The 20,393-nt window shown below is 37.1% G+C and overlaps 1 protein-coding gene across 11 annotated transcripts in view; it reads left to right on the forward strand.

The window, feature by feature from the left end:
* The window catches only part of CCDC150 (coiled-coil domain containing 150), a 91,968-nt gene that overhangs the window by 4,973 nt on the left and 66,602 nt on the right, over positions 1 to 20,393 (forward strand). For 4 of the 11 annotated variants that reach the window (XM_047773117.1, XM_047773119.1, XM_047773120.1 and 1 more), the window contains exons 2-9: positions 2,956 to 3,119; positions 5,476 to 5,696; positions 5,815 to 5,948; positions 8,400 to 8,468; positions 13,861 to 13,977; positions 15,403 to 15,532; positions 17,940 to 17,983; positions 19,751 to 19,843. In XM_047773117.1, the coding sequence (XP_047629073.1) occupies positions 2,956 to 3,119; positions 5,476 to 5,696; positions 5,815 to 5,948; positions 8,400 to 8,468; positions 13,861 to 13,977; positions 15,403 to 15,532; positions 17,940 to 17,983; positions 19,751 to 19,843 (972 nt within the window). Of the gene's footprint in view, positions 1 to 2,955; positions 3,120 to 5,475; positions 5,697 to 5,814; positions 5,949 to 8,397; positions 8,469 to 13,860; positions 13,978 to 15,402; positions 15,533 to 17,939; positions 17,984 to 19,726; positions 19,844 to 20,393 lie in introns of those variants that run through there. The other 7 variants (XM_047773118.1, XM_047773122.1, XM_047773121.1 and 4 more) reach the window with 6 other exon arrangements.

The following is a 20,393-nucleotide window of genomic DNA, read 5'->3' on the forward strand; positions in this document are numbered from 1 at the left end:
GGATGAATTTTCACATCTTTGTTTATCCATAGACTCCATTAATATCTGCATGTGCCTTTGTCTTTCAAAAATAAATTGAAAACATGAAAAGGAATTAACAGATGAGAGTTCCTCTACCCCATATCCTTAAGCTGATTGTTAACAGAAAATCTGTTAATTTTAGAAGATTGTATGTGTCAAAAATGCATTCTATTTTATAGAGGAGCATGAAGGAGAGAAATCTTAGTCAGAAGCATTAAAAGAAAAAAGAAAATTTGTACCCTTTGACCTATATCATTCCAGTTTCCCCTAGTCCCAGCAACCACCATTCTATTCTTTGTTTCTATTAAATCAAATTTTTTTGTTGTTTGGTTGGTTTTTAGATTCCATATATAAGTGATAACATACGCTATATTTCTTTCTCTGCCCAAGTTATTTCATCTAGCATAATGCCTTCCAGATTCATCCTGAAAATGGTAGGATTTCCTCTTTTGTGGCTGAATAACATTATATATGTGTGTGTGTGTGTGTGTATCTCCATTCATCCACTGAATGACATTTAGATTGTTTCCATATCTTGGCTATTGTGGATATGCTGCAGTGAACATGCAGATGTCTCTTCAAGATCCTGATTTCAGTTCCTTTGGATATATACCCAGGAGTGGGATTGCTGGGATCATATGGTAGTTCAATTTTTAATTTTTTGAACCTCCATACTGTTTTCCATCATGGCTGTACCATTTTACATTCCCACCACTAGTGCATAAAGTTTCCCTTTTCTTCATATTCTTGCCAACATGTATTATTATCTCTTGTCTTTTTGATAATAACCATTCTAACAGGTATGAGCTGATATCGTGTGATTTTTATTTTCATTCCCCTAATGATTAGTGATGTTGAGCATTATTTCATGTACCTGTTGGCATATTAACCCTTTATCAGCTATATGGTTTGCAGATATTATCTCCCACTCTGTAGGTTGCCTTTTTTTTTTTTTGTCTTTTTGCCATTTCTTGGGCTGCTCCCATGGCATATGGAGGTTCCCAGGCTAGGGGTCTAATCAGAGCTGTAGCCGCCAGCCTACGCCAGAGCCACAGCAACGCGGAATCCGAGCCGAGTATGAGACCTACACCACAGCTCACGGCAATGCTGGATCGTTAACCCACTGAGCAAGGGCAGGGATCGAACCCGCAACCTCATGGTTCCTAGTCAGATTCGTTAACCACTGTACCACGACGGGAACTCCTAGGTTGCCTTTTAAAATAAGACATTCTAAGGATCTAATGTCTAATGCGGTGACTGTAGTTACTGATGTGGAATTGTATACTTAAAAGTTGTTGAGAGCAAATCTTTAAACATTCTTATCACACACGCAAAAAAGTTAGCTGTATTAACTATGTGAGCTTGTTAATGATGTGGATATGTTAATTATTTTGATCTTGGTAACCATTCTATAAAGGTATGTATATCAAATCAGTACGTCATTCACTTTAAGCTGATGAAAGTTCCCAGGCTAGAGGTTGAATCTGAGCTGCAGGTGCTGGCCTACACCACAGCCACAGCCACACTGGATCCGAGCCACATATGCAACCAAAGCTTTAGCCTGAAGCAACTCCAGATCCTTAACCCACTGAACGAGGCCGGAGATTGAACCCACATCCTCAGAGAGACAGCGTTGGGTTCTTGACCCGCAGAGCCACAATAGGAACTCCTCAACTATTTCACAATAACTTTTTTAAAAAAAGCAATGGAGAAATAGAAAGGCCATTTTCTGGGACCTGTTGGGGAAAGATAGAAGGTGACTGAAGAGCTGTTTCAGAATCAAGAGATATCCTCAGTGGCTGTAGCAGTTTTAAATTGGCAAGAAGCTCAGCCTTTCCACATCCTGCTACCATGCTTCATGGATCCCTTAAATCCTGCTACCAGTTTGAAGACTTCTTTAATTCGTTTCCCAGTTTCCTAGGTCCTGGGGACCACCTTCAGTGACTTGAACCAAATGTAGTCCCCACTTCCATTGCCTGGGAGGTAAGGGGAAGGGGAGATACCTGGTTACACAGCAAATGGGAGAGAACTGTATGTTATAATATCCCAAATCCTTTGTGAGCATTTTCTCATAGGTACACTATTGCTAGTGATGGTTAAAGTTTACAGTTTGATTAGTATAGAAATATCTGTATAGTATGGAGCTGTAGGAAAATGTCCTTAAGTTTCCACCCACGATCTTATCGATGAACTTTGGACATGTGATTCATTTAAATGTTGGGACTGCTTGTAAGCTAAATCTGCTTCTGCCACTAACACTTGAAAAAGTAGTCTTGCTACTCCCATTTATTGTCATGTGGTCTTGGGGGAGAAGTCTGGAAATTTGATGTCAGTAGCTTTAGAAGTTGCTATGAACTTAAGTTTGCAGGTTATTTTTAAAAGTAACTGTTTGAAAAGGTAGTTGGTAAATCAATTTTTTTTTTTACAACTGCTCAGAGGTCTAAGTACTATAGAATTTTGTTTTTGTTTTTGTTTTGTTTTTTTAGAAAAGTTGATGAAATATGTTAAAATGAAAGTGGCTGGTAATGAAAAAGGTCTTAACTCCCTCAGCCAAGTCAGGTCCTAGTGTATGTCTAATAGTAGCAGGCAGGATAGACTAGATTGTGATGCAGTAACAAACCACCTAACAATCTATGGCTTGTAATGATATAAGTTTCTTGCTCACTCACACTGTATGTCACGGATGGGCCATAGCCCTGCTCATGTCATCTTTAATCTGGGATGTTGCTCATCTCACGGACTGGGGAAAGAAAGAGATGATGAGTGACGAGTTGGCCTTTAAAGCTTCTACTCACATTTAATTGGCCAAAGCAGAGCATGTGGCTATTTCCAAGCTCAACTGGTCAGGGAAGTATAATTCTCCATATAAAGGGGCAGTGACTATTTTGATCAATAATAGAACTGAGTACACTAATATTGTGACTTTAATCTCAGATGCACATGGAAACTGCAGTGTCCAGACCAGTCATCTCTCCAACCCACATCAATGCTACAGCTTCTGAAACATTCACAGTACTTCAGCAAAGGATGAGAATAGTGGAGGAACAGACCAGTTCTCTGAGGGATGACCTGATAATGTTGGACTTTGGTGAAAAAAGGTAACAAGAGAAAAATGAACAAGATCTTTGGAGTTTGAAGAATTTTGGTTCACTGGTTACTAATAAGTCACAGTATGGATGGTTTGGTAGGGCAAAATGATTGAGCAATAAGAATTTCCATTAGAATAATAATTAGAAAATATTTGTGAGATAAAGTGTTGTCTTCTTGCAATAGAGCTACTACCACTGTTTTCCTAAACAGATATTTAAAGTGCGTTAATTAGGTGCATAATATCCACCTTCAATATTTGATTAAAAACAAATGTAATTTTTTACATAATTAGAAAAAAAGTCCCCCTTTTTTTTTTGGTCTTTTTGCCATTTCTTGGGCTGCTCCTGCAGCATATGGAGGTTCCCAGGCTAGGGGTTGAATTGGAGCTGTAGCCACCGGCCTACACCAGAGCCACAGCAATGTGGGATCCCTAACCCACTGAGCAAGGCCAGGCATCGAACTTGCAACCTTATGATTCCTAGTCGGATTTGTTAACACTGAGCCATGACGGGAACTCCAGAAAAAATGTCCTTTAAAAAAAAAAAATCAAAAATAGACAGATATTAGTTAAGGTGAACATCTAAACTTGATTCATGCCAATAATATGGTCTGTATTTTCTTTCTCCATATTTATTATAAATTAAAAGAGGTTGTAAGTCCTAGGAATATATATAAATATATACATATTTTTAGGGTCTCACCTGCAGCATATGGAAGTTTGTGTGCTAGGTGTCAAATTGGAGCTGCAGCTGCCAGTGTATGCCACAGCCACAGCAATACAGGAACTGAGCTGCATCTGCGACCTATGCCACAGCTTGTGACAATGCCAGATCCCAACCCAATGAGTGGGGCCAGGGATCAAACCCTCATCCTCACAGACACTATGTTGGGTTCTTAACCTGCTGGGCCACCATGGGAACTCCAAAAATTTTATGCTTTAGAATGAGGTATTAACTCAAAAAAGAACTGTTTTTCTTTTGTGCTGTTGAAGAAGTTATTGCCATTGAAATTTAGATTATCAAAGACCTAAAGAATTTACATGCTTAAGCAGCCAATACTGAATTTACTGGTGTGATTTTCTTTAAAATTACATATGTGTTTCCTGAATGTCTTTTATGAAGACCTAAAATTAGTATAGTTGGTATTATAGCACCCAAAGAATAAACAGAATAACTATTCAGCTATTAAAGATTAAATTTGTGCCAGTGTTGAGTATGTTAGAACAAAATGGAAATGTTCAATATGACCTTATTTAAAAATTTTCTTGCAAGGATGTGAATATATTGCCTCCATGCTAACTTTAATTCTTAGTTCACCATTATAGAATTAGCATTTAATATGTTTTATTTATCACTTATTTTTACATACAAAATAAGTTTAGAAAAAATTCAGATTAAAATAACCATTAAAAGTCAGTGGGAGTTCCCACTGTGGCACAGTGGATTAAGAATTTGACTGTAGTGGCTCAGGTCACAGCACAGGTGCAGGTTTGATCTCCAGCCCTGTGCAGTGAGTTAAAAGATCTGGGGTTGCTGCAGGTGCAGCATAGGTCACAGCTGCAGCTTGGCCTCAATCTCTGGCCTGGGAACTTCCATATGGTGTGGATGTGGCCATTTAAAAAAACACATGTGGAGTTCCCATCGTGGCGCAGTGGTTAACGAATCCGACTGGGAACCATGAGGTTGCGGGTTCGATCCCTGGCCTTGCTGGGTGGGTTAAGGATCTGGAATTGCCATGAGCTGTGGTGTAGGTTGCAGACTCGGCTTGGATCCTGCACTGCTGTGGCCCTGGTGCAGGCTGGTGGCTCCAGCTCCGATTAGACCCCTAGCCTGGGAATCTCCATATGCCGCAGGAGTGACCCTAGAAATGGTAAAAAGACAAATAAATTTGATATATGTATATATCACTGATCTTTACCCACCCTGCACTGGTCTCATGCTCTTTACCTATTAATGCTGGCTATATTTAAATTTGGATGGAGTTCCCATCATGGCTCAGTGGTTAGTGAACCCATCTGGCATCCATGAGGACACTTGTTTGATCCTTGGCCTCACTCAGTGGGTTAAACATCCGGCGTTGCCATGAGCTGTAGTTTAGGTTGCTGATGAGGCTTGGATCCTGTGTTGCTGTGGCTGTGGTGTAGGCTGGCAGCTACAGCTCCAATTCAACCCCTAGCCTGGGAACCTCCATATGCCACAGGTGTGGCCCCAAAAAGACCAATAAATAAATAAATAAATAAATTTGGAGGGGCTAACAGATGCCTGTTTACTAAAGAATCTAGTTTTTATTCTCAGTAGAAATGTCATATTGACTTGATGGTTTGAGATTACCATATAATATTGTCATGTTGGGATCTTTGTCCAGAGGCCAGTTGGAAACTCCAGAATGTTTAGAACAGCCTGTGAGCCAGAGCATCATTAGTCCTATCCAGAAGGAAATAATTTGTTCAGGAAAAACAGATATTTTATGGAAGAACTGTGAGTTTCTGGTAAATCGCATGTGCCGTCTAGAAAGCCTCATCCAGTCCTTGAAGATGAACATCTTTCGTCTGCAAACTGAAAAGGAACTGAATCCACAAAAAACAGGTATAGAGAGACGAGAATCATCAGAATTTCGGTCCTATGTGGATGCTCGCTGAGTTTATGATTCTTTTCATTTCCTTTTCATTCAATTGCTTGATGACCCTCCTGTGCTGTCTGGTAGCTTTTCTGAAGGATCGACTGAATACTATACAGGAGGAACATTCCAGGGACCTGAAGCTATTGCAACTGGAAGTGATGAATTTGCGCCAGCAATTACGAGATGTAAAGGAGGAAGAAGACAAGGCACAAGATGAGGTACAAAGGTTGACTGTGACTCTGGAGCGTGCCTCCGAGACAAAGATTTGAGACCAGAGTTCTGAAATACAAATTCATTGTTATGTGTTAGCTGGAGGAGGCAACCGACCCATAAAACTTTTAAAAATAAGTGATCTTGATGTGAGGATTCTTGATAATGAAATTTATTTACATCGATAGCCTGTAGCATTGTGTTCTATTACTAATAAAGTATTTATAGATCCCTTACCCTCTACATGTGCCTATGAGGGTCCAAAGTTATGAAGGAGTCTGTGTTCTCCAAGAGCTTATATGTTACAAGGCATCACAGGAAAAACAAAATAGAGAAAAAATAAGAGTATAAGAAATGTTAAAGGACAGTAGGGCAATAAGTGAATATTGCTAGCTAAGAGTTTTGTATTCAGAAGGGTTAAGAAGGTGTACATACATGTCCTGTCTAGATAGATTAGGCTAGGCTTCAAGGAAGAGACAGGACTTGAGCTGAACTTTTAGAAGGCAAAGGAGAGAGGTGAGGACATGTAAAAACACACGAAGAGGCAGCAAAAAATAAAAGACTAAGGAAAGAAACTAATGTGTTTTTTTTTTTGTCTTTTTACTTTTTCTAGGGCTGCTCCCACAGCATATGGAGGTTCCCAGGCCAGGGGTCCAATTGGAGCTGTAGCCACCGGCCCACGCCAGAGCCACAGCAACGCGGAATCCGAGCTGAGTCTGCAACCCACACCACAGCTCACGGCAACGCCGGATCGTCAACCTACTGAGCAAGGTCAGGGATTGAACCCACAACCTCATGGTTCCTAGTCGGATTTGTCAACCACTGCGCCACGACGGGAACTCCAGAAACTAATGCTTTTTTAAAAAAAAATTTATCTTATTGACATATAGTTGATTTATAATGTTCTGTTAATTTCTGCTGTACAGCAAAGTGATTCATTTATGCATATATATATATTTTTTCATATTCTTTTCTGTTATGGTTTATTATAGGATATTGAATATAGTTCCCTGTGCTATATAGTAGGACCTGTTGTTTATCCATTCTATATGTAATAGTTTGCATCTGCTAATCCCAAATTCCCAATCCATCTCTCCCTTGGCCACCACAAGTCTATTCTCTTATTTCTGTTTCTGTATTGTAGATAAATTCACTTTTGTCATATTTTAGATTCCACACATAAGTGATATTATATGGTATTTGTCTTTCTCTTTCTGAGTTACCTCATTTCATATGATAATCTCTAGGTCCATCCATGTTGCTGTAGATGTTATTATTTCATTCTTTTTTGTGGCTGAGTAATATTCCAGTGTATATATGTACCACACCTTCTTTATCCATTTATCTGTCAATGGATATTTAAGTTAAAGAAACTGATAATTTTGATTTCCCTCCATAGACCAAGCAGTATAATATACTGTTTTATAATAGTAAAACATGTTACTTTATTTAATCTATGCAAAACCTCAAGATGGTAGGTCATTACTGTCACTGTTTTAATAATAAGAGTACTAGAGCCCAAAGAGAAGTCACTAATCCAAGATGATACTTCGCTGTCTTCTTCTTGTAACTGAGATTTGAACCTAGGTCTTTCTACTGGGTGCAGTTAGGAGGAATGTATAAACTAGCCTGACAGGAATAAGGATTTGTATAAAATAAGTTGGAAATTAGCTAGGAATAGATAACATCATGGAGGAGCTCAAAATCAAGAATAATCAGTAGTTGGGCTTGATCCTATGGGGAGTGATTAAGATTTTTGATAAGAAAATGCCATAATCAAAACAGGAAAACTAATCAGCAGTAGTGCAGTATATCAATAATAGGAGAAATTAGAGACAGGAAAACGAATTAAGAATTCATTGTATTGTTTGAGGCATAGACCTTATTAGGTCAGAACTACGGTTCTGACATTTTGAAAAGAAAGAAGGGTATTCTCTAAAGAGATATGCTAGAATATGGTACTGGGGCTGAAGTTGGGAAGAAAGCAGAGACTGTTCTGAGGTTTTACATCTCGGATTGTGGTACCATTAATAATACTATAAAAGAGAATGAATAGTGAAAGCTATGCTTTTCATCCTCAGCTCCTAAACGTAGATAATATTTGAAGCTAGAAGAAATAGAGTACTTAAAAAAATACGAATATACCCTGTATGAAAGATGTCTAGCAGTTACCAGTTTTTCCTCTGATTATTGAGTTTTACTTAGGAAGTACATGTGACTAATCATTTTTTAATGATCTAAAAGGGAAAATGATAGAAGTCATGAATCAAAGGAATAAAGTAACTTTAAATATCTCACTGTAATAATTACTTCAGACTCACAATAAGAAGTGAGACTAGCCATAGTCAGAATAGCATTTATGGGTTGCCCCAAAAAAGTCTAGGTTTGAACTGATGTACCTATAAACAGTTTCCTCCTATCCATTTCAGATTATTTAGAACCTTTTTTCCTGTTTTTAGAAGAATGCAGCCATTATTGAAGAGGAACTGAAGATCACAAAACGTAAAATGAACCTTAAAATTCAGGAGGTAAGATAAAAAAGATGCTGGAGGGTGGAGGGAGCATTGGAATTGCAGAAGGGGAAGTCAAGAAAATAGAATGAAAAGAAACCACTGAGGAAGACAATATGTGACTGTTTATTAGGAAGACTTTTTAAATATGGCACATGAAGTATACTTGCCCGTACTGCCATAAAGCCAGAAATAATAAATGCTCTCTAAGCCAGGAGGGAGACATGAAACTCATGCAATTGCCCATATTCTGGAGTTAAATGGACACCTTCATACAAAGGTCTTTTACACTAAAGTTACTTAAAATAAAAGATTTTAATAAGTCTCATCTAATTTTACCTTGAAACTTTCATTTCAGCCTAAATTTAAGTAGAAAACAGATTGGAAATTATGAAGTAGGTGGCTGCTAAAAGTTGTTGGACTAAAAATTTGCATCTGTAAATAGTGGAAGAATCAGAAGAGTTACTAACTAAATATACCCTGACAATGGCCTAAAAAACCTCAATATTCCCTGGCTGTGTAATAATTGACAGTCCAAAGCGAAAAGATCAAATTGTATTTGAAATACTCTGTTATACAAAACAGAGAAATAGATACACTTTTTAGGAAAATTCTTGTGCAAAACTATTTTAAAAATTATAAATTTCAGTTTGCTTAAGGTGGTAAGCTATCTGGAACAGTCTCTTATGTAGGGTACTTATTTGCCAGTAATTACTGATAAAAGCATGATTGCTCATTGTTAGTTGAAATATGTTAAATTTAGCTCTTTAAAAAATACTTTGGACATTTTAATAGATTTTAAGTTTTTAGAAAAATTGCACAGAAACAGAGTTCCCATATACCCTCTCTCACCACCCCCAGAGTTTCCTCTATCATTAACACCTTGTATCAATTTGGAACATTTGTTACATTTGATGAACCGGGGAATACCTGTTGCAGAACCAGACATAGTATCCATGAGGATGTGAGTTCTATCCCTGGCCTTGCTCAGTGGGTTAAGGATCCAGTGTTACCCTGAGCTGTGGTGTAGGTTGCAGACACAGCTTGCAGTGCTGTGAATGTGGCCTGGGCCTGCAGTTGCAACTCCTATTCAACCCCTAGCCCAGGAACTTCCATGTGCTGCAGGTGCGGCCCTGAAAAGAAAAAAAAGATGAAAGAAAACAACATTTGATGAACCAGAATTGATACCTCATACATTATTACTAAATCCATAGTTTAGATTGTTTCACTCTTTAATCTGTATTCAGTATACAGAATAGTTTCACTACCCTGAAAATGCCCTGTGTTCTACATACTCCACCACCACTTCCCCCCAAGCCCCTGGAAACCACTGACTTTTCACTGTCTCTATGGTCTTGTTATATTTGGAATCATACAGTATGTAGCCTTTTTGGAGTGTCTTCTTTCACTTAGCATATGTCTTTTCATGGTTAGATATAGCTCATTTCTTTTTATCACTGAACCACAATCTGCTGTCTGGATGTACCAGAGTTTATCCATGCACCTACTGAAGGACGTCTTGGCTGCTTCCAAGTTTTGGCAATTATGAATAAAGTTGCTGTATACATTCGCATGCAGGTTTTTGTATGGACATAAGTTTCAACTCATTTGGATAAATACCTAGGAGCATGATTGATGGATCATATGGCAAGCTTATGTTTAACTTTTTAAGAAACTGCCAGCCTGTCTTGCAGTGGCTATACCATATTGTGTTCCCACCAGCAGTGAATGAGTTCCTGTTGTTCCACATCCTTACCAGCATTTGGTGGTGTCATTATTTTGAATTTTTGCCACTCTAATAGGTGACTATGTAGTGGTTTTAATTGAAATTCCCTAATGACATGATATTGGGCATCTTTTCATATGTTTTTTTGCCATCTTTACTTGTTGAGATATGTTAGATCATTTGCCCATTTTGTAGCTGCGTTTTTGTTCTTAATGTTGAATTTTAAGAATTCTTTTCGGAGTTCCCGTTGTGGCGCAGTGGTTAACGAATCTGACTAGGAACCATGAGGTTGCAGGTTCGATCCCTGCCCTTGCTCAGTGGGTTAACCATCTGGCGGGAGCGGCTCAAGAAATGGCAAAAAGACAAAAAAAAAAATTCTTTTCATGTTGTAGATACCAGTCCTTTATCCAGTATGTGTTTTATAAATACTTTCTCCCAAACTGTAGCTTAGCTTTTCATTTTCTTAACACTGTCTCTTACCGAGCAGATTTTAATTTTAATGAAGTCCAGCTTACTAATTTTTTTCATGGATTATTCTCTAAAATACCATTCCCAAACTCAAAATCACCTAGCTATTTCTGATATGCTATCCTTTAGAAATTTTATAGATTTACATTTTACATTTAGGTTTTGAATTTTTGTGTGTGTGTGAAAGGTATGAAGTCTCTATCTACATTCTTTTTGTATGTGTATGTCTAGTTGTTTCAACACTATTTGTTGAAAAGACTATCCTTTCTCCACTGGATTGCCACTTACCATTTTTTATCGGGAAAGTCTTAATTCTTGGTGCTGTGGTAAAATCTTGACTTTTTGTTGAACTCGTCAAGGACCTGAAGAAGAACTGTCCTAGTCAAACAGGGACATTTTAATGGTATGTGGAGCAGGAAGGGTGTCTGCTGAGGCTGCTATAACAGTACTGCAGACTGGTGACTTAAACCACAGAAATTTATGTCTCACCATTCTGGAGGTAAAAAAAGTCCGAGGTCAATATATTGACAGCTTTGGCTTTTTCCTGAGTCCTTTCTCTTTGGCTTGTAGATGGCAGCTTCATAATTTACATGACTCTTTAAAGACCCTATCTCCAAAGACAGATTTTGAGATACTGGGGATTAGGGCTTTAACATATGAATTTTGGGGGGATACAATTCAGCCCATAACAGAGGGCTATACAAAGATAAGGTAAATGCAGTATATATCTTTCTAAGAGATAAGAAATTTGGTTCTGATGAACATGAAACAGATTAATTGATTACCCTTAATGATGCTTTAGGAATGAAGCTCAATAGTGTAGTTATCAAATAAAGATTCCCTTTATAAAGCACTTAAATTGTATCTTTTTTTTTTGTCTTTTTGCCTTTTTGAGGACCGCTTCCCGCGGCATATGGAGGTTCCCAGGCTAGGAGTCTAATCAGAGCTGTAGCCACCGGCCATAGCCACAGCAATGCAGAATCCAAGTCGAGTCTGCGACCTACACCACAGCTCACGGCAACACGGAATCCTTAACCCACTGAGCAATGCCAGGGATCAAACCCGCAACCTCATGGTTCCTAGTCGGATTCGTTAACCACTGCGCCACGACGGGAACTCCTTAAATTGTATCTTGAGCAAAGTATACTCCATAATTTGATGCAGAGCTTAGATAAGTAAATTATGCTACTCAAAATTATAAAGTGATTGTAATCTGATACTTAAATAAAACCTGAAAAATAGAGCCAAAAACAAAAACTATGGCTCATTCTTAAATAAGATTATGATATTTAACTTATCATTGAATAAGAAAGGAATTTCTAAGCTTTAAAAGAGGGAACAAGATTATGAAAAGCTCAATAGGTTTGACTATATAAAAATTAAAATCTGGAGTTCCCTTTGTGCTTCAGTGATTAGTGAACCTGACTAGTATCCATGAGGATGCAGGTTTGATCCCTGGCCTTGCTCAGTGGGTTAAGGATCCAGCATTGCTGTGAGCTGTGGTGTAGGTCGCAAACTTGGCTCAACTCATCCCAAGATGCTGTGGCCATGGTGTAGGCTGGCAGCTACAGCTCCTATTCAACCCCTAGCCTGGGAACCTCCATATACTGCAGGTGCGGCCCTAAAAAGACAAAAAAGACCAAAAAAAAAGGTTGTTTTTCATTGATTAGCAAAGATTTAAGAAAGTGATAATCCATAGTGCTGATGAGATTTATTCAAGTACTCCTAAGAAGGTAAAATTGGAAGGAAAATTATAAAATATATCAAAAGTCTAAAAAATATTTATACTTTTTAACCTAGCAATTCCTTTTCTATGATTAATCCCAAGGAAATAATCAGAAATTCAATGACCTATTTATTCACAAGTATATTCAGCAGAACAGTATTTAGCATAGGAAATACTGAAAATATCCAAATGTTCAAAATTAGGTGTATGATTAAGAAAATCACAGAACATTTCCAGAATGGGCTATCTTGTAACAGTTTCATGCCAAAACATTTTTAATGTTTTTTTCACTTCTTGAAAACTTTAAAAAATTATACAATATATCATCCTTCAAGAAAACACATATAAGGAGTTCACTCATGGCTCAGCTGGTTATGGATGTGGCATTGTCACTTCTGTGTACAGATTCAGTCCCTGGCCCAAGAACTTCTGCGTGCCATGGGCACAGCCAAAAAAGAAAAAAAAAGAAAAGAAAACACATATAAGCTAAATATGTACAATGTAGAGAGGCGTTATAAAGTGTACTCTTACTGGGGTTTAAAAATTGAATTTAACATCACTTCATAAAAGGAATAGTATATTTCAATTCCCATTAAATTGGAAAAGAGTTCTTTTTTTAATAATGATTTTTATTTTTTCCATGATAGCTGATTTACAGTGTTCTGTCAATTTTCTAGTGTACAGCAAAGTGACCCAGTCACACATATATGTATACATCCTTTTTTCTCACACCATCATGCTCCATCACAAGTGACCAGACATAGTTCCCAGTGCTATACAGCAGGGGAAAGGATTTCTTTACCTCATGATACAAGACTCAACCTTCTTGGTGTATCTTTATCTGATATATCTTTTTATAGTCTTTTTTATTGATATAAAATCAGTGTACCCCAGTTCTTGAGTGTGGTTTTTGTCTGCTACATAATAGTTACTTCATTATTTGTTTTGATCTTTAAATTCTAATGCATAATTTAAATAGCTTTCAGAAGAATTTTTATGATACTATGGGATAAAAATTATATAGAGAGAAAGATGAAGAAATCAAAATATAGGAAAATAAGAGTAAAAAGTCAGAAAATATAGACATATAAAAAATACATAAACTTAGACATATTAGTGTTTTTCAAACACAAATATACACAAACATTTCATGAAGCAGTACTCACTCTTACTACTTGCTATGTAATTTGATATTTTCTTTCTATTTTTCCCCTTCTTCAAGTGCTGCTTGCAACTTACTAATGAATCTTGCTGCACAATTTGGGAAACAGACTTAAAAAGTAGGAAGATGAAAGTAACAGATTTGACTCTGCATTTCTTAGAAGGTTATCCATTAGGCAGAAAAAAAAGAAGGTTTGAGTAGTCAGTCATAAAGAAGTGAAGAATGGGGATGAGACAAGGGTCTGGCACACTTTTCATCGTGACTTTGATCTTTGTTAAACTGCTCTGAAGTTCTCTTGGTCTCCCCTAACTGCAATGTTATTCTGTAGCTAAGGAGACAGCTGTCTCAGGAGAAGCACCTAAGGGAAACCCTTGAGAAATCTGGATCAGCCATGCTGCTTAAGATACAAGAAATGGCATCAACAGTAGAGATGGAAAGGAAGCAGGTAGAGAGATTTTCTCTCCTTGTTTATCTTGGGGAAGTGAAACCAAAAAGGAAAAGCTGACCTTTTACCTATAAACCTGTAGTTTTGCTAATTTCCTCTACATTTATTAAATTCTTTACTTTTCTTCAGTAATTTTCTGTTAACATTCTTACTACAGTTTTATAATTTTTAGTGCAGGGAATTCCTGCTGTAACAAAGTGAGTTAAGAATACAACTGCAGCATCTGAAGTCACTGTGAAGGCACAGGTTTTATCCCCACCCAACACAGTGGGTTGAAGGATCTGGTGCTGGAGTCCCTGTTGTGGCTCAGTGGGTTATGAACCTAACTAGCATCCATGAGGATGCGGGTTCAATCCTGGGCATTGCTCAGTGGGTTAAGTATCCTCTGTTGCCATGAGCTGTGGTGTATGTCACAGATGTGGCTTGGATCCTGCATTGCTGTGGCTGTGGTGTAGTGTAGGCTGGCAGCTGCAGCTTCAATTCAATCCCTAGCCTGGGGACAACCATATGCTGCAGGCTAAAAAGCAAAAATAATAATAATAATAATAATAATAATAATAATAATTGGTGCAAAATAAGAGAGGACTCTGATGCCATTCAGTCCAACACTAATTTATGGTTGAGGGAGCAATAGGATTGAGAGATTATCTTTCCTCAGGTTTTGCAGAGGTAAACTCTTAGCTCCTAAGAGAGAATTAATTCTTTTCCCTACATTATATAATCTCTGTTACAAGAATTGATTTTGGAAGGCGTTGCCCTGGTCTTGTATTATATGTATGTGACATGGATAGAAAAGAAAGATTAAACTGAGCTAACATTTGAGGCAAAGGTTACCAATAAGTAGAATAATCAATATGTGTTTACATTGCTATTTTCAATGCTCAGTATTTATTTTTAAATATTTTTGCCCTCATTAAAATTGTTGCTGAAGTACCTATATGTAATTTAGAATATTTTAAATTCTGAGAATCTAAGGCAATTAGTCATTTCAAATCCTAATACTTATAATTAGATTACATAATATTTATTATTTTAACCAATGCTGTCCTTCACAGTGGAATTATAAAAAGGATTCTACTTAGCGAATTTGCAAATGATCTTTTATTGCTGTAACTTATACCACGAGTATGGTAGCCACTGGCTATTTAAATTAGTTAAAATTAAATAAAGATTCAGTTCCTCACTCTGGTCACATTTTGAGTGCTCAACAGCTGGGGATGGCTGTGTTGAGTGCATAAAAATTTCTACTGGACAGTACTGCTGTAAGACACTGGGCTCTAGTGAGATCTTTAGCTGTGACATACACACTCTGCTTCTTCCTCCAGTAATATTAAGATTGGAAAATCTGCCTTACACATGTGCTATAAGGTAGTTTATTAGAAACCTTTACCTTACAGAAAAGGAGTTTTTCTTATACAATTTCAGGTGCAAATTTTGCAGCAAAACTGCATTGCCCTACGCAATTCTATTCAGACCACCCAAGAACTCCTGGCACAGGAGCAACAGCAGAAAGGAGAGTTGGAGACTGCTACCTCACAGCTTAAGTCTAATCTAGGTATGAAAATAGATAATGGAAATTACCCTTTTGTTAATTTTTTGAGATTTCATTCAAAAACTCTTAAGATTCCAAATTATTGAAGTAACCAGTGTTGCCGGTATTTCCCACAGACCTTAGTGGGCTTTTTGTTTGTTTGTTTTGTTTTGTTTTTTAGGGCTATATCTGCGGCATTTGGAAGTTCCCAGGCTAGAGACTGAATCCGAGCTGAAACTGCCGGCCTACATCACAGCCACAGCAACACCAGATCCAAGCCACATCTGCGACCTATACCACAGCTCACAGCAACACCGGATCCTTAACCCACTGAGTAAGGGCAGGGATTGAACCTGCATCTTCATGGACACTATTTGGGTTCATAACCCACTTGAGCCACAAAAGGAACTCCCCACAGACCTTAGGGTAAAAAATTGCTGGTTTCCTATCTGTGGTACTGAGGAAAAAAGAGAATGTTTTTAATAGAATTTGACCCTCTTAATTGTAAACTAATTATTTAGATTTTTTTCAGGTTTATTTAAATGTTTATGGACTTGGGAACATTTGGGTTCTCAAAATTTAGAATAGAATGTTAGTAAAGAAATGAGGCCATCCATCCTTGCTAGCGAACCATTTATCATATCAGAGTCTCTATTCTTTAGGTTATTGATCTATTTTTATTAACCTGTATTTATAGAACTCTATTGTTGTAAGGTACCATAGAGACAGCTGGGATTAATTCCTCATTTTACAGATGAGTAAACACCTGTAAAAAAGAGTCCTTAAAAGTGACAGATCTAAGAAAGGGAGGAATCTAGACTTGATCCCAGGTTGCTCAGTGGTACTTCTAACCCAACAGCCCTTATCAGACTATTGTTAATACATAATTGTAAAAGCAATTCCAGATCTCACTATCAAGAAGGCACAGAGTTAGAGTGTAGTACCTCACCCACGAGTAACACTTGATGGTTATGCTTTCACATAAATTATCTCATGTAATGAACAAAACTACCTGTACTTCCCAAAGTTACAAAATGGATAAATGGTGAAGTGAGGCCTGAACCTAGATCAACTAATACCAAACCCAGTATTCCTGCCACTGTGGCTTCTCTGCCCTGTGGCTGTAATGGGGGCAGGGAATACCAAAAGGGAAATGAAAATTAAAAAAAAATAATAGAGCAAAGGATAATCCACTAAATGATTTAAATTACTGCTTTTAGCTTAAAGTACTCTTTTTTTCCTTATAATTGTTGAGTAGTGAATTATTTTATGAAGTTCTCACTGATAATGCTCCAAGATAATTTTTGATCTTCCTATGATTACATGCCTACAAAAATACATGTTACATTTTATGGTACTACCAGAGTATCCATTATCCCATTTGAGCCTTCCAACAAACTTGTGAGGAAAATGAGAAAATATGTCCCATTCTACAGAATAATAAAAAGATCTGTATCAAGGGACCCACATTAAGTAGGATGGCTGGGATTAAAACACAGATCTTTTTATTATGTTGTCCTTCTCATAAGTGATTTTTTTAAAGATTACTTTCTTAATGGATTAATGCTTTACTTTTGAATTTTGTAAGAATATGTGGAGGAACATTTAAAAAATTAAGATTAGAACAACAGTAATTTGAACTAACATGAGGAAGAGGAAGCCTGTGAAAACTATATGCTTCTTATTGAATAATACTCTTTACATGCATACAGTTTTATTAGTTTAAGGTAGAAATAGTTATTCTAATGAGATTAATAAAAGGAATGCCTTTAGATAGTTACCTCAGTGAATTTTAAAGTGCAATTGGGGAGTTCCCATCGTGGCGCAGTGGTTAACGAATCTGACTAGGAACCATGTTGCGGGTTTGATCCCTGCCCTTGCTCAGTGGGTTGCTGTGAGCTGTGGTGTAAGTCACAGACGTGGCTCTCATCCCGCGTTGCTTGGCTCTGGCGTAGGCCGGCGGCTACAGCTCCGATTCAACCCCTAGTCTGAGAACCTCCATATGCCGCAGGGAGCGGCCCAAGAAATAGCAAAAAGACAAAATAAATAAATAAATAAAGTGCAATTGGTTAACAATTATTTATTGTATTTACTGGCAATAAATATGTATATGTCTGTGTATGTATATTAAAGTGATTGTTCTCCTAAGTAAGGTAAACACTCCCCTTTATTTTTTTTCTTTGATTAGTAGAATTGTGGCCCCCTTTACCACGGCATGTGACCATGGACTGGCCTCTTGATAATTCCATGATTTAGTTTCCAGTCTATAAAAATACGATAGAAATATTTGTGTTTTCCTTATTTCTACAATATACGGACTAAAACTTTTTCTTTAAAAAATCAAAAGTTCCCAGGGAAAAAGTACCATATGATTTAACTGTAGTTGTTGTAAGTTATTATCATCATAGTTATGTGAACCTTTTGTTTTTAGTTTCTAGAGATGACCTCATTTCCAAGTTGGTTGAAGAAAATAAGGTAAATTTGGAGCTTTTAGAGTACAAGGCTATTCTTTCCTCTCTTCACTGAGTAATATTTCCTCACTCATGTTGATTTACAGTCATTCTCATTCTCCTACATCTTTATTTTAAAAAGTTTCAATGTAAATGAATTGTATATCTAGGACTGTGGTCATTTTGGTATTAGGGAGTAAATCATTTCATACAGATTATTATAATTTGGAAAAGGTGAATTGGCAAAAATAAAGAGACTTAATTTGCATTTATACCTATTTGGAAAGGAATTGTTTTAAACTTTGTAATGAAATGTTAGAAATATTAACTATTTTTGGTGATGATGGCACAACAACATGAATGTATGTACTTAATACCACTGAGCTTAACACTGCCTATCCGGTTAAAGATCCAGCATTGTCACCACTGTGGCTCAGGTCACTGCTATGGTATTGTTTGATCCCATGCCACAAAAAAACAAAAACGGTTAAAAGGATAAATTTGTTATGTGTATTTTACCACAATAAAAATAGAAATAAGTATTACTACTTCCATATCTTAATACGTTTCATTTTCTTTTTCTTCTTCTTTTTTTTTTTTTTTTGTCTTTTTAGGGCCACAACATATGGAGGTTCCCAGGTTAGGGGTCAAATTGGAGCTGTAGCCAGCAGCCTATGCCACAGCAACACAGTATCCAAGCCGCGTCTGCAACCTATACCACTGGATCCTTAACCCACTGAGTGAGGCTAGGGATTGAACCTGCGTCCTCGTGGATACCAGTCAGATTCGTTTCTGCTGAGCCACGATGGGAACGCCATATCTTAGTACATTTCTAAATCAGTCTCATGGAGTAGATGTAAATGATGTTTACTTTTCTTGATATGGTTCTTCTAGGGGGAAAATGGAAAATTGGTTCTCTCTGAAGGGAGAGGACTAAGATTTTGCACTTCCCCTTACAGACTAAGTAGCTGGTAGGTAAAACCCAGCCCACAACTCACAGTCCTATATCACCTTTCTCTCATTTCAAAGGGAACCCTTTTTTTTTTTTTTTTTTTCCCACAGAGCAAAGGCATTTTCTTCTGCTCACTCCTTAGGGGTTGCTTTATGAAAATATCTTCACCTGCTTATAACTTTAAAAGATCCTTGAATGTGTTTCTTTGAAATCACAGTCTTACTGCTAATTAGAAATGTGTATATAATATAAACTAGCAAATATTTCATCTTAAAGAGTAGAATTTTCTTGACATAAGGATACTAGGTAAATACCTAAGTTATGGCTTTTAGTAAAATTCTTTTTTTTTTGTCTTTTTTTTTTAGGGCTGCACCTGTGGCATATTGAAGTTGCTAGGCTAGGGGTCGAATCAGAGCTGTAGCTGCCACCCTACACCATAGCCACAGCAATACCAGATCCAGATCCGAGCCGCTTCTACGACCTACACCACAGCTTATGGCAATGCCAGATCCTTAAACCACTGAGCGAGGCCAGGGATCAAACCTGTGTCCTCATGGATACTAGTCAGATTTGTTTCCACTGAGCTACAACGAGAATTCCAGCAAATTCTTTCTAATTGGAATCCCAGTATGAGAATATTTTTAATAGTTTTGATAAATAATTTATAAATAGAAGTTTGAGAGTTGAAGAGAGAAGGTTTTTAAAAATTTCTTATAAGATACTTAGCTATGTATATCTTTAGAACTTGAACTGGTACTGGCCATGATACAGAATAAGTATTTTGATAGAGTTACATGTAATACCTCTTATTTGTAGAAAAAGAAATTTTTTCTCCTGTAGAATCTGCAGATGTCTTTCAGTAAAGAACATGAGGAAAATGCATATTTGAGGTCTGAAATAATGTCACTTCATGAAGTATCAGAAAAAGCACAGGTAAATTTTCCCACTTCTCTAGTGATTCAATGTTAACTTTGTTCAGTTAAAGAACCAGGAACCAAGGTTAACCCTGTTATATAAACTCGTACCATTGCCATCATCCAAAATTTTTATTTCCATGAGATTACTTCATTTATGAAACATTAGCAAATTAACCTCATTTCCCATTTCACCCTCTAAATTCTTGTGACACATAGGTATATAAGATATACTGCAAAATCATGCACTATTTTACACTTTGCCTTTATTTGCTTTTTAATTCATTAAATATGTACCTTTTATTTCCATGGACAGTTTATTTTTATGAACGGTTAAACGCCAAGGGCTATGTCTTAGACTTTCTTTGTGTCTTCTATGGCAAAGCACAGTAGGAACCTAATAAATACTTCCTGGATTTTGGAGTTATGTGTAATCATTTTCTGTTGGATGGTAGCTCCCAAATTCAGTTGATGTTTTATGTATATGGATGAATATGGAGAAGAGTCACCAAATATGCGGGCAAAAGAATTATTTCTCCTAGAGCCCAATGAAATTGTATTGCTCTCTT

Source organism: Phacochoerus africanus, chromosome 3 (assembly GCF_016906955.1).
Source record: "Phacochoerus africanus isolate WHEZ1 chromosome 3, ROS_Pafr_v1, whole genome shotgun sequence".
NCBI lineage: Eukaryota > Metazoa > Chordata > Mammalia > Artiodactyla > Suidae > Phacochoerus > Phacochoerus africanus.